Raw genomic sequence first — 16,092 nt, forward strand, 5'->3', positions numbered from 1 at the left:
AACATTAGATCGTAAAAGCTCCAGTAAAAAAATCAAGAATAAAATTTAAAAAAGGAAAAGAACATTGCCCGGACCAGGTTTCGAACCAGTGACCCCTGGAGTCCTGCCAGAGTCCTGAAGTAAAAACGCTTTAGCCTACTGAGCTATTCCGCCGAGTACGCATATTAGACGTATTTTATACCTTATATAAGCAATCTTCGTAGTTTCACAAAATTTAACGACAAAAACAGAACTCTCCAAATTATTCAATCGTTTCGCGTTGCAACGCTTTATAATTTTTAGATTTTAAAATCGTCAAAAGATGCATATAATGGCTATATTAGACCATGGTAAATGTTCAGTATTACTGTTTCCTCACAAATATCATAACTAAAACGAAAATTTGCGAATCTGAAACAACTTTTTTCAATTTTGTCAATTTACCAAAGCGTGAAAAGATCCCTTTAAAAGAAGTGAACGAAATGAAACTTAGACGGGTTTTTTTAAGTACGAGTTTGGTTACACGTACATGTGAATACGGCTGTCTTTTCATTTGACATGATTATGTGCTCTACGCCCTTGCTCTTAATACATCGTCCTTCTTAACACTTGAATCATAATAACCATGTATATGTATTTAACAAATGGTTCACAACATAGTTGTTTCTTCACTCACATAAATCTGAAAACAAAAGGCGGTTTAAACGATTAAATATTGCGTCCGCATTAATCCTATGTAACACCAACGATCGCCTTTTAATCACAGTTAAAACTAGTTGGAACAACTCATAATTCCAGTTTGGTTGATATAACAACGTTAACAATGCTGCTAAAGCTATGTTTATTTTAAATAGAAAATACTGATTTTAAAATTGATAGTGCAATTAAAATGACACTAAAAACCTGTGTTTTGTTGTGTATGGTTTTTGGCTCAGGTAAGGGTATTGTGTGTTTTCAAATACAGTTTTACTGAAAGTATTTAATCGATGTTAAATTGAATTGTTTGTAAAATCGTTACAGGTTACTCATTGAAAATGCAAAATACTTTTTATGATGTATGATGTTCTGTTTTTCGACGTTTATTAGAATATAGTTTACGATAGTATGATTAAGTTATACGTAAACAATTGTGTAAAAACATCACCTGCTATTCTATATATCACAACTATTTCAGATTTATCTTTGTTTCTGTTGGAAGAAACAATATAAATTTAACAAATCGCAAAAACAGCAATCAAATTATTTTAATATACAGCGTTTATTGGCTGATTTAAACAAAGCGGTTTGAACAGAACGAAACAGAACATAGTCTTTTATTTAGACTTGCTCATAGTACATCGTTGAAAAACACTTTAATCAAATATATATGTGCCACTACTCGAAAAATTAGCGTCTCGTATATGCCAGAACGATTTAAATGTTTGCATATGTCTCTATTGTCATATTGGCGTCCGTTTCATCGTTCCGCTATCTAATTGTATTGTGTGTTTTTTCGTTTCGGCATCTTGTTGAAAGTCGCCCACACGACAACACGCTGCAGAACGTCAACTATACTCGCAATAACAACACACACATTTGTCTAACTTGGTTCAATACATTTCTTTAAAAAAAGACAATCGGCGTTGAAATTACAATTGATCCCAGTTTTGCATAAAATATAAAAGTTTAATCTCATCGTATTATGCTGGAAACTACTTTCTTCGATCAAGATGCTTAATTAAGCCTTTCGAAACGATACTAGATAGTGATGTACGAATAATTATATAAGTGTCGTAAATACGATGGCTCTACCAACGGTTATATGAAATGTCTTCATTTCGGTCAGTTCTTTATGGGCAAATAACTGAAAACGAGTGCATCCGTTCATTAGTATATTAAATATATATATGAGTCGTGTTCTGAGAAAACTTGGCTTAATGCATGTGCGTAAAGTGTCGTCCCAAATTAGCCTGTGCAGTCCGCACAGGCTAATCAGGGACGACACTTTCCGCCTTAACTTGATTTTCGGTAAGGAGGGACTTCTTTGAAACTAAAAATACCATAAAAGCGGAAAGTTTCGTCCCTGATTAGCCTGTGCGGACTTCAAATGCATCTATGTATCTGGGACGACACTTTACGCACATGCATTATGCCCAGTTTTCTCAGAACACGACTCATATGCACATTCCTTGAAAGGATTTCAAACGTCGATGTGTTGCCACGCTTTTCTTTTAGCAAGTGAATTGCGAACATGTTCTCGATTCGCGATTTCATGTTCGAATTTATTTATTTATTTAGGGACTAATGCAGAGAATATTTCAAAACAGTTAAATCCGTATTGTGAACAATAAAGCATATGCTAGACAGCTTATCCGAAAACATATTTGGTACTTTGCACTGGTTTGTGTTATCACACGAATATTCTAACGTTTATTTCAGCGCTCTCTGCCTGCAACTTCCCATCAAAACTGAAAGATGCTGATTGGTTGAGCTCGGTGAAAGGGCTACTGTCTTTTAACCAGACACACCTCACCGGTTATGACATCGGCTCCTTCACGGGCCTGTCGTTCGAATGTTACCTCTACGATGGTGGAAATTTCATAATTAAGTACGTAACCAACATTGTCACTTATATGAGGTCATTCCGAATCCGATGCTGTATTTAGTTAGGACCGGAGTTTCCTGTGTAAATAACTTACAAGGCGCAAGAAAGTTGGGACACGTTTTGAATTTTAGCTACATTTGTGTTTGGTCATGTTTTCGGGGGTGAAGGGGGCGCCGTACGCTGTAAATAAACACAATAATAATAATAATAACTTTATTTCATGAAGAATTCACATTAAGAAATAATTTCTTTTTTACAATGTGGTCTTCAGTAACAAAACACAAGTATACATATTGAAACATGCATACGAACATACAAAAGAAAAAAGAAAATTAACTATACAGTTAAATGTTTTATCCCACTTTAACAGCGAATTCGGTTGATTAAAGTCCCGTTGATTAAATATCATCTATAATCAAGGGCAGGAAATGACGTCAATATTTCGACGAAATGACGTCATAAATCCATCGAAATTATCCAGTCAAACTAATTCTGTTTAAATAAAAAGGTTTACTTAATTAAAAGTGGGATAAATATAATAATAGATTAGTGTTGATTATAGATCAATACTATCATCAATTCAGATGTAGTCATGGAAAAAAGTCAATATTAGACGTTGAATCGGACGATATTGTCCTAGTCAGCGCCAAAAATTGGAATCTACATGCAGTTAAAACGCTATACATGTATAAGCACATATTTTACGAAGAAGTGTACGTGACATTTGTTTCAGATCGAACGAATTCGACGCTCTTGGGGGTAACTTTGTGAACGCATTCGTGTGTTTGAAGTTCGAGAAGATAACAGATCAGAAGTATCTGTACTACCTGCTTACATGTGAGTCCGGTTTTGTCTCTCGTAGCATGATGACTAATATGGAAACATTGCGTTGAAGAATTCACAAACATTTTTACCAGCTTTCCCCGACGTTAACGTCATTGCATTTCTTGTGCAAAACATGCGCTTGAATAGACTGATTTTTGTCATTTAAAGGGGCCTTTTTTGGCATATTTTGAAGTTTGTCATTAAATGCTTTACATTGATAAATGTAAACATTGGATCTTAAAAGCTCCAGTAAAAAATCAAGAATAAAATTAAAACAAGGAAAAAAAAGTAGCCGGTACCAGGGCTCGAACCAGTGACCCCCGGAGTCCTGGAGTGAGTCTGAAGTAAAAACACCTTAGCCCTCTCGGCTATTCCGCCGTGTATAAAAAGAAAAAGTATTTTATACCTTATATAAGCAATATTCGTAGTTTCGTAAATTTAAACGACAACAACAGAACTCTCCAAATTATTCAATCGTTTCGCGTTGCAACGCTTTATAATTTTTAGGTTTTCAAATCGTCAAAAGATACATATATTGGCTTTATTGGACTACGGTAAATGTTGAGTAATACTGTTTCCTCACAAATATCATAACTAAAACGAAAATTTGCGAATCTGAAACAACTTTTTCCAATTTTGTCAATTTACCAAACCGTGAAAAGATCCCTTTTAATACATCTTTGCATGTATATTTCGTTCAAATATGCAATCACAAATGACCCGCGTCGCTTGAAAATAGGTCTTACACCATAAGCGACCAGCGTAGCTACAGGCATGCCTGCGCTGTCGCACATTCTGGTCAAGTCGGGTGGGGAGATACGCTGTCTCCTATAAAGTCACGCAAGATTTAGTGGTATCATTAGCGGAGAGGGGCGGTCCTAACAAGACTGTACAATGCGCAGGCTGATCTGGGGCAACGCTGACCGCAAATGGCATAAGACCCATTTTAGCATGACGCGGCTCAAATCATTCTTGCTGCGTATTTGAATATTCCAAGTGCAATTAATGAGAATCGTTTAAAATGTTTGAAATGATGTTGTTGCATAATAAGTATAGTTATACAAGCTTGTGATATATATAAAAAAAATCGCTATTTTTTCGCTAAATGAATATTTCTGCCGATTACCTTGATTCGATGTTTTGGTCTGATATTGTTGTAAGAATTTTGAAAGAGAAATGTGTACATGAAAAGAAATATTATTGTAAACGTATACAATTATACTATAATAATAACAATCGTCATTATACAACGCTACAACGCGCACGTCACAATTTGCACGTTACGTCTCAGGCTGACTTAAGTTCTTTTATAATCCAGCTAAAATAGATGATATCAACGAGCATGTGATCCTCATCGACAACACGGCGACAAGCGTCACTTCCGCCGAGGTGTGTACTGCCGCGTCCGACGCCGGTACCATCCAGAATGCCAAAATGCTCGTGAAAGACGGTAAAGAGACGAAAACTCTTTTCTGCTTAGCTATTCATTTTGACGCTTTCTAATCGTTGAAAAAATCAAATTAAATTAAATACTTTATTTACTATATTCAAGATTACAAGGCTTTATTTTATATGTAATGATGAGCAGCAAACAGCATAAAGCTTGAACAGACTGTGAGTTACTCGCAGGCTGTTCTGGTTTTATGCTGTTTGCATTTAACCATTTTCATTTTGGCCCGGAGCAGGAAAGGGTTTACAGATAAAGATTTTACGTTCAGTGTCGGTATGCCAAAAGCATCTAAAGTTGTATACTACTAAGGTTCATAAGTTAATAAACGTCTCACACACTCGTTTGTTTTACAAAAAAAAAATATTTAAAGTTAAAGCAGACTTATCGTCATCTTCAAAGATCTTATATATGTTTGCCTCATCATCATCTTCTTTCAGACAATCTTTTTTGAAAACATCGAAACTTTTACCATCTAAAAATAAAAAAAGATGTTTGTGTAATGTCAAACCGTTGGTTAAAATATATGCTCGAGCCGACATTTTTTTGTAAAAAAATATGTTGGTTCGTTTTTATTGTTGTCATCTTTATACTTTAGAACGGTTTCATGGGCATATTTTGGCATATTAGTTACATCGATGTAAATACAAACCCTATAACGAAATCAAAGCAACATGTACCTTAGCCGTGTCGAACATAACGACCAATTAAAATAGTCAATATATTCGTCCAAACTTCAAAAGCACTGTGTAAGTTTGAATTATTTCTTTATGTTGATGTAGCCTTTGCAAAAGTATGTACCTATTAACAACAAATACTCGTTTGAGTAATGCAAATTATTCTGATAGATACATTTAAACAGTTCAATCAAATACTGAAATCATGGGATCTTGAAAAATGGCTTCTTTTGGAAAGTCGTGTGTGTACATGCGGTTCTGTGAACAGTTTAAAAGATTGGCATTTATGATACTATTGATAGGTGTAGAATTATATATTTTGCTGCTATCAGTGTTCCGTTCGCAGGTCATTTGTGCTAGGGATATGAAAGTAAACAATATACGGACATCGTAGATTAAAGCATACTGTAAAATTTACAATGTATCTAAACATAAAAATGCAACATCCATTTCATTCATATGAATGAAGAAAATTGACCTATATAATTGTATATCTCAAACATAAACATGGTTTCAAAATAAATACAACAGAAAAAACAGCAAATATTATGGTTAAATAAAATAACAAACCATTAAAATAAAGACTATATGTTTTTGTAAATAAATGGTATAATTCATTTTCGGAAACATGCTTTGAATTATTATCTAATTCAGTAAAGATGTATGTTAAAATATTAACTCAAAGTACAACAAACATAATGTGAACCGTATCTGATATCGACTTTGCTGCAAGGAACACTTTTCATGGCATGAAAGTATGGTGTATTAAATTTCTTCTTGATTCTATGAACACAGGTCATAAGCCAAGACTACCATAACACACTTAGAATATATACTTTGCAAGAAATAATTTCAAATGTTTTTAACGTTCCAATCATAATTCTACACCACACAACACCACACAAGTCTACAGATAAAGTCATTGTTTGTGATGGTTTATATTTTCTGGGACAAAACGAAACAAGCACAACTTGCATAAAAAAGATCTATCACCGAAGACACAATCGTTGTTGTCTAAATTGGTCGTTGTCGGCTCAGGAACGTACTACTTTAAAATGAACACAACGAAGTCACTATATCGCGCGTGTAAGATGTATTCAAGCATTAACGTTCTGCATATGGGGTATTATTTTGTTAATTTTCTGTATAAATATGGGATAAAAATTGAAATCGCACACTGCAGGTTACATGACCTCGGAGCAGATCCAGTGCCCGGATGTCATCCTCGGCAAGTATGACATCCTGGCGGACTCGAGGGTGAACTCGTTAGCCTGCTCGAGCCCTGTCTGGAACGGATGCACGGATATACAGACGATGTCCGTCTCAGAGAAAGGTGTCCTGTGCAATGGAACATACTTCTTCTCTGGTATGTGTCTGAATGACAAAATATCACCCCCATTGGCGCAATAAGGTATCATTTGTCATGGAGATTAGAAGGCACATGGTACTTTTTTGCACCAATGGGGCTATTATGTCATCGATGGATGAAGATAATTCTTGCATGCTTATCGGTATTGGTTCGTTTATTTATCCTATATTTTAAGTCAATTTTGTTAGCATTTAATCTTCTTTTAATTCTTCGGTATCCTGATATCGGTGCTCGTTTAAGAAATGCTGTTTTTGTTTTTATCTTGCTGTAAAAAATGGTCGATTCCGGAAATTAGGGAAAGAATGGGTCTTTCGTTCTTGAACCAATTGGTATTGTGGTATGTACCTATATTTGTTTTTTGTTGACACATAGCATGACTTCGCGTAAAACAAAGTGGTAAAATAATTGACATAGTTTTTTAACAATGGCATATTATAGCTTAGAAGTTTGAAATTCTTTAATATGAGTGCTCGCGATGGCACACACATATTTTTATCAGGCATGCAAACTAATAAGCAGTAAAATTTGTGTTTGTTACCAAAAACCCGACTTACTTTAATTGTGTTGCCAACCCTAACCAATGTGTTTGGTAAAAACGTTTGAGTTTTTAATTAATTTTCCTCGATTTTATCATATTTAACCAGTTAATTAATATTTGCGTATAAACAAAAACATATTCACGAATTTCAAATAGAATTGAAATCGATTTCTTATTAAACAGTTCGAAATGTCTCAATAACGTTACGTAGGAAATAACTTGTGTGTAGTCAAACAGAAAAAAAAATCACAAATCTGCCAACCCTGTTTGTTGAGATATTTTACTGACAACAACATTGGGCCTTACTTAGGCTTTTTATCCCTGCAGAGAACGCCTCTGCGAGCTGCCTTTACAGCGGCAAGACTTCGGATGACGAGGTCATCGTGTACACGTATAACTATGAGCAGCCCAATTTGACAGACACAAGTAACGCCTTGTTCACATGCATGGTGAGTGCCTTAATTTCGTGTTTAGTGTAATTTAAACCTATTTATTTAAGCTCGACTCCATCAAAAGCCTACGGATTATTGAAACGGTCACGCGTCCGTTTTCTGGATAGAAGCAGTAATTGATATTCTACAGGAAATAACGATCCTACGGTGAGGTCGATACCTTGACCTCCAAAACGACCCTACGACAATTTTAACTTACGAGAAAATTTTGTAATCTTAATAAGTAGACGAACTAGCTCGCCAAGCTCGTCAAATATATACGACGCTTAAGTTGCCAATGTAATTAATTATGTACTTCTTCGAAAAATGTATCGTATCGTAAATGTGTACTACGATGTTTATTGAAACGGTCGCCAGGTCGCTAGACGGATATCATATCTTTAACGCCACGGCAACCTTCGATTCGTATTTTGTCATTAATATCTAGGCTGAATTGATATGAGAAAACCAATGGTGTAGCTAAAGCTGTTGTGTTCTTGGTTGGATGGATGCTATTTAGTATGGGTTGAGGGTAGATAGAAGAATTCGCAATTGACAGTTCGACATGAGAAGCCGTTTCATGCATATTGATACTGCCAACGGGCCCTTCGATATCAGTTAAATCGGCGTGAGTCTTTGTAGCAAACTATCAACGAATCATACACAAGCATAAGCTATGTATTGCGTTGATAATCTCTACAACAATTACCATGTGACCTTTGACAAGTACACCAATGTATATGTCCAAGAGTATAGTTTTAAAACAAGTTTTAACCAGAAGCAACCATTTGCATGCATGCAGGTGATCAGCAAGAACTCAACTGGTTCTGTGTTCGTGACCATGAGACCCAACGAGTGTAACAGCACACAGACCTCTACCAGCCTGTCGGATGATGATGCTGAGGGACAGACCCTAGAAATGAAAACGAAATGTGAGTACAAAAAATTAACATTTTAATCGTTAAGGCGTGCACAATGTTTTAATTCTTGCAATGTATCATACGATCATATACTTCGAGATTTGGCATGATATTTTTGTTTCATATTTTAAATTTGATATAGTTAAAATAAAACATGTTTTGAAGATTTAAAGGTTTCATTATTTTAGGATTATAATTCTCATTGTTTGCTATTTTTCAGTGACCTGTGGTAAGTTATTTCGTTTTCGAGTACATCATTCCTAATAAGTTTCCATTTACATTTAAACCTCAACGCATTATTCATAAGATGCAAAGAAAAAAAATATTTACATTTATGTGAAAATGATGTTTTTCAAATTCTTGTTCTATAAACTTATATTAAAAATTATTACGCATACAATCATTTGGGAACTACTATCTCGCCATATAAAAAGACCTATGCGCGTAACGTACAATGCAAATATAAATGAATACATATTATTAAGCATAATATTATGATAACATTATGCCATTCTCTTGTTTACAGAACATCAATTTGTAATAGTCATTTGATTATATTTGTTATTTGTTATTTTTATTATAATATTTTGCACGCACATGCTTGTTTGCATAAAGCTGGATAAGTGAAACAAGCATGTGTTCCTTCATTTCGATTACGCCGCTGAACATGACATTGCAGAACCCGTGGAAACAACATCAACTTCACCCAGTAGATCTAGTGCATGGCCATTTCACAGACATCTTGACGTGGTCATCAACTTTGCTGTTGCATTTTTGTTTCTATTCATATGCTAGTTATGTCTGAATCAGTTAAATCCACCACATTCCGTTTACTATCAGAGTCGCCGGCGTCCAGCATTGTCCGTGTTTGCGAACACACAAGCCATCCTTGCTCTAGGACTTTCTGGCAGTTGTATCTGTTTAAAATTGAGCCTCGCTCTGTGAAAACGGAGTTTAATGCATGTGTATAAAGTGTCGTCCCAGATTCAATAAGATTTTCGATAAGAAGTGACTTCCTTCACATGAAAAATACCATAAAAGCGGAAAGTTTCGTTCCTGATAAGCATGTGAGGACTATACAGGGTAATCTAGTAAGACACTTAATACTCATGCATTCAGAACCGTTTTTATAGAGAGGCTCAAATGCAAGTGCTTACGTAATGGCTTTCCAGTTCCAGTTATAACGACCCCGTCAAAGGCTACACCTTCCACTACTACAGCCACATCTACAATGAGCGCTGGCCTTGTCGGTGGAATTATCGCGATCGTCGTAGTAGCAGTCGCAGCCGTAGTGATAGTAGTAGTGATTGTAATTATAAAGAAAAAGAACGCCAAGAAAGTCGACCCAAGAATCATTGATAAGGAGGTAACGGACGTGGAGGAAACGGAAAAGAGCCGGGAACTGGACGCTGTCACACCGAGCGTCGTTAAAACGGAAATGTCTGCTAGAAATGGGGTCTCCCATGGTAAGTTGACGCAGGTCCTTGGTCCCGAGTACACAATGTCGAATGCGACAGACGAAAAGAAAGCGGAGGCTGTTGAAACTGCGGCCGAATATCATTATGTTGAACTGCATGAGCTGGAAAGCATCCATAAGTTGCCTCCGATCGAGACTGGGCATACGCCACGAGAGGCGTTGTCACCTCTTGATACACAGCTCAAAAAGTCCACACTTCCAGCTATTAAATAACGCACCTTGTGAATTGTTCCCGTCTGATTTGTTTGTGACGCTGTGTGTGATACATATAACTTCATTGGAAAGGCATGAACTTTAAAACACGATTGAGTTAGAAACTGTTACTAGATAATAATACAAAAAGGTCTACTGTAAAAAAAAGTATTGTCACAATCTCCGGTAAATTTTATAAAAGACCTCAATGTTGCGATGTGATATATGTAACCAATGAACAGTTGCATCTGCTGGAAAGTCTAGGGCAAGCGACAACGTTGTACAACGTCATGTATTTTAATATTTGATGTGTGTTTTGATATAATCAAACACATTTATTATGATTTCTTTCTGATATACTGTATATCTTATGTCATGCTGTTGTTATTTGCTTTTTGTTTCATGTCTATTTGTTTTGTGCAATTCTTTATGTATTTCCAATTTTTTTGCACATTTGAAAATAAATATTGAGTCATAATACAGTTTTGAATCTGTCATGCCTTTGCAATGAATTACATGTTTTCGCCGAAACAAACAAGCCGGGAAGGAACTGTTCTTATTGGTTCTTTTACATTATTGAAGAACAATACTTGTCATGGATTCAAACTATTACATGCATATTTAAAGGGATCTTTTCACGCTTTGGTAAATTGACAAAATTGAAAAAAGTTGTTTCAGATTCGCAAATTTTCGTTTTAGTTATGATATTTGTGAGGAAACAGTAATACTGAACATTTACCATGGTCTAATATAGCCATTATATGCATCTTTTGACGATTTTAAAACCTAAAAATTATAAAGCGTTGCAACGCGAAACGATTGAATAATTTGGAGAGTTCTGTTTTTGTCGTTAAATTTTGTGAAACTACGAAGATTGCTTATATAAGGTATAAAATACTTCAAGTACATGTACTCGGCGGAATAGCTCAGTAGGCTAAAGCGTTTTTACTTCAGGACTCTGGCAGGACTCCAGGGGTCACTGGTTCGAAACCTGCTCCGGGCAATGTTCTTTTCCTTTTTATAATTTTATTCTTGATTTTTTACTGGAGCTTTTACGATCCAATGTTTACATTTATCGATATAAAGCATTTAATGAATAAGTTAAAAAATGCCAAAATCTGTGAAAAGGCCCCTTTAAAGGGATCTTTTCACGGTTTGGTAAATTGACAAAATTGAAAAAAGTTGTTTCAGATTCGCAAATTTTCGTTTTAGTTATGATATTTGTGAGGAAACAGTATTACTGAACATTTACCATAGTCCAATTTAGCCATTATATGTATCTTTTGACGATTTGAAAACCTAAAAATTATAAAGCGTTGCAACGCGAAACGATTGAATAATTTGGAGAGTTTTGTTGTTGTCGTTTAAATTTACAAAACTACGAAGATTGCTTATATAAGGTATAAAATACTTAAAACAGTGTATACCCGGCGGAATCGCCGAGAGGGCTAATGCGTTTTTACTTCAGACTAACTACAGGACTCCGGGGGTCACTGGTTCCAGCCCTGGTACCGGCTACATTTTTATCTTTTTTAAACTTTATTCTTGATTTTTTACTGGAGCTTTTAAGATCCAATGTTTACATTTATCAATATAAAGCATTTAATGACAAACTTCAAAATATGCCAAAATCTGTGAAAAGGCCCCTTTAAGAGGTCCACAGAACTTTATTAAAATGGTTTGCAAAGGTTATACCCCTATAAGGATATATGCTGTAAATACATATTTAAGAAGTCCACAGAAATTTATAAAAATGGTTTGCAATGGTTATTTCCCCATCAGGATATATGTTGTATATAGGAGGTATCTAAAATGCCTTATTCCACATCCCATAACCCTGAACGTACCTTGCTGGGACATGGTCAAGTTGTCTTATATTATCCTGAATAATGATGTGTTAATTTTTCCCCAAATCAAACGCATTCTAATAAGTATTTATCGGTCCAAATAGATGAAACCGTATTGTCTATATGTGTTTTGTTCTTAGAAAACTGGGCGTAATGCATGTTCGTAAAGTGTCGTCCCAGATTAGCCTGTGCGGACTGCACAATAAAGGACGACACTTTCCGCCTAAATTGGATTTTTGCTAAGAAGAGACTTCACTTAAACGCAACATGTCAAAAAAGCTGAAAGTGTCGTCCCTGATTAGCCTGTGCGGACTGCACAGGCTAATATGGGACAACACTTTACGCACATGCATTATGTCAAGATTTTTCAGAACGCGACTCATATTGTCTAATATGTGTTCAAGAGTTTATGATAAAGTCTGGAGACAAAGCAAGGCAGTATCCTGATTAATAAAGTCGGACCAGTTGTATCGCTTAATGTCATCTAACGCTTTACATGGCAAGATGACAAACGTTACAGATATTTTAATTCGTTGCAAAGTAAGATAAACAAATATTGAACCTCTAGAGATATTACTATGAGATAAACTTTCGGTACTGTCCTATAGTGTTTTTTTTTAACGTAATTTACCAATTCCCTTTGCAAGGCTAAGCAAAACATATTGCAATCCCCATCAGTAAAAAGATTACAACTCTGGTCATCGCCTTGGAACGGTCAGTGAGAAACAGTTTAACAGCATGCAAAACTTCACTCCTATACCATCAGTATTTAAATGAAATATTACACATGTGAAATTATAGACATTTTAACACAAACACCAAGGTAGCACAAAATCTGGATCACCGCCTTGTAAAGGTCAATCTTAAAATAAACTTGACGTCGTAACCAGTTTAAAAGCTTGCCAAAGTTCGCAACTTGTGTGTGAAATTAAACTTAACATTTAAAATAGCAAATATAGTCCAAGAGCATTTGAAGAAAAGTATATATAATAACGTGTATATACGGTTTTCATATTAATTATGGAAGTAAATACAAAATTTAACTGCGTAATAGTATCTTTATACTGTAAATGTGACATGTTACGTCAACAATTAGCCATGCTATAGAATAGTATTTGCACTTCTTCACGGTATATTGTGTGTATCATTATGTCCTGATTGAGGGCGTATTTAATTTGATCTTTTCCACAAATGACCAGTTTGTTTGCAGCATTAAATGGTGTTTCAAAAATTCGTTAAACATAGAAATGTTTTATTTTAGATATTTGTGTCTTTATGGTAGCTGATATATCGTTCAAAGGTATTTAATATAACGATATATGTCATCATATTTAAGCGTGCATATTATGAGCGGGCATTGCGTCTATTTGATTTTGTTACTGTGTACATATCATCTGTTGAATTATTAATTTACTTCAAATTAGTAAGACTTCGTGTATATTTTTTTCTCGGGTGAAATCTGCATAGCAGCTTTGTAGCCATAATATAACAAGAGAAAACGAAGAGATGTAAGAACACAAATTTGCGATCGGATGTTGGTCGAAGGTAATTATATTTTGTGATGCTACTTGTTTCTTGTAGCGCGGTAGAGCGGATTGAACACTACATTTTACATTTCACCAATCCATGCAGGAAAACACAGGAGGTCACGTAAGATCGCTGTCCAGCGCGTGCCGCCGGCGCATGCGCTCATAGCACCCGTTGACGACGGCCGATATTGGTTTCCCGGACGACGCCCGGTTCAAAGGTCGTTAATTACGCCAAACACTGTTAAAGCGAAGCGAGTCAATAGCAGGGCAAGTCGCGTTAATGCAAACGATTTACAATCACCCCGTGTATCGGAAGCACCGGAACCACTTAAGTTGCAATTAACAACATTTGAAACTGAGGACCTATTTCGTGGTTTGTCTAGACAGAGCACTTTGTTAGAGGACAAAATAAGTCTTTCCTTTTTGCCTGTCCCAGAAAGTAACACTCCACAAGCTTCATTCAAAGACAATAGCAACATAGTCTCGGACAAAGATAATGAAAGCCGGGCAGCTTCACTTGTAAAACCGAGAGTGAAGCCTATAACAGCAGGTACAAGAGCGCCCAGTAAACATTTAACAAGAGTACCTACAACTCCAAACAATTCGTCCAGTAAAACAAGTAGTCAAGATAGACCACCAACAGCCAGGAAACAGTCGAGCTACGCAAAACGAAAAAGTGTAAGTTTGACTGTAAGATCGTTAGATAAATCAAAACGAAGTTACGTCAAAAACGCAAGAGCCGTGTTTAAAGATCCTATATCTAAAGGCGTGTACAGGATGAAAATAAAGAATACCGGAGCTGTTCGAAAAAAAAGAATATCGTCAAGAGCAAACAAGTTAAAACTTAAAGACGTTTCTGTGAATTTCATCGAAACGAACAAAGTAATGAAAAATACAACAGGACGATATCCTTCAAAATCTGAGTTATCATTAGATATGACAAAAGGAATACAACTTCAGGTACAAAAGAATATTTCTTTTACTGAAAACAAACATGTGAAAGAAAACGACTATTCAAAACCTGATTTAGAAATTGTGCCTATGTTTTCTGAGGATAACAAATTGAAAAGTACCATTTTAACAAATTCAAACATAGACAAAACTGTAGAAAATCCAAAGGCAAAACAGTTGGAACATTTTTTCAAAGAAAGAGTTCCGAAAGAAGATCCATTTCTTCATCCTGACTATTCTTTTCCACAAATTGTTCCCTTAGTTGAAATAAGAAAGAAAGAACCAATAATGGATGAACAACAACAACGAACAGAAACCAAAGTCTCTGATATGATGAAACGCATAGAACATATAGCAAAGGTCAATGCGCTCAGAACGAAAAGGCGAAAAGAAGAACATGAAAAATCGATAAATGAAACACGTATTCAAAGTAATGTTCTTTCCTTAATATACTTTAATAAATCAAAGTCTAATGTAGCGCTCCGACGCCTTGCTATAAATGGACCAGTGCAATTGAGCCGGGACTTAATGCGTCTGCCGACTTTGGTAGAATGGGTAGAATGTAGTGACGTATTGTCCACGCCTGCCATGCGCATGCAAATGTCTCTCAGACAGAAAAACATCAAATATGACACAGTTAAAAATGAAAGATTTAGACGAGACTTTACACCATCTTAGATAATTCTCTTCCGTGTATTCAGTGTTCTTGATTTTCACATTTGTTTACATAAACTGTTCAATGTTATTATTTTTTACCTTTTATAGAATATTAATTGTTCATGTTCGCTTCCTTTGTAACTCAATTTAGGCAAAACAAAATCCGGAACACTCGGTTTGTTCATAATTGTTCGTGTGGCTTGTCCAAAACTGCGAAATACCAACTTACAAGATTTTACAAAAACATGAATGTTTTAAATTGTGCATTATACATTTGTTAATGTATATGTGCTGATGTTTGTGTTGACATAGATTATTTATGTTTGCTCTTACATAACTTATGTAGCGTTTTCTTTATTATATCATTTTTTAATGAACTTTAAGTTTATAAGTGTGTCTATTCGTCATTATTGAAAAATAGACAGGTCACCAATTGCACTAATATCTAAGCTTAGTACTACATGATGTTTGAAGTCATTAAACATAACGCTATTCATTCTATAAATGGCTCTTTCTCTGTTCATGCATTTCAATCTAATATTATAGGGACTAGAATTGACTCCCTCGCCAAAACTATTTAAACTATGTTTTTCAAATTAACATTAAATTATAAACATTGCATTATTCCATATAATATAATATTATAAGTATTCGTATCTACCAATAATA

At 35.3% G+C, this 16,092-nt stretch overlaps 1 protein-coding gene across 1 annotated transcript; it reads left to right on the top strand.

Moving 5' to 3' along the window:
• The first annotated feature begins 791 nt into the window (after window positions 1-791).
• LOC127878816 (uncharacterized) lies at window positions 792-10,460 on the top strand. Its single transcript, XM_052425343.1, has 8 exons — window positions 792-914; window positions 2,398-2,566; window positions 3,297-3,400; window positions 4,707-4,838; window positions 6,696-6,878; window positions 7,747-7,868; window positions 8,653-8,782; window positions 9,943-10,460. Exons 1-8 carry the CDS (start codon window positions 869-871, stop codon window positions 10,458-10,460), a joined length of 1,404 nt encoding a protein of 467 aa, XP_052281303.1. The 5' UTR covers window positions 792-868.
• Window positions 10,461-16,092: the final 5,632 nt, after the last annotated feature.

The sequence above is a fragment of the Dreissena polymorpha genome, chromosome 4 (genome assembly GCF_020536995.1).
Source record: "Dreissena polymorpha isolate Duluth1 chromosome 4, UMN_Dpol_1.0, whole genome shotgun sequence".
In the NCBI taxonomy this organism is placed as follows: Eukaryota; Metazoa; Mollusca; class Bivalvia; order Myida; family Dreissenidae; genus Dreissena; species Dreissena polymorpha.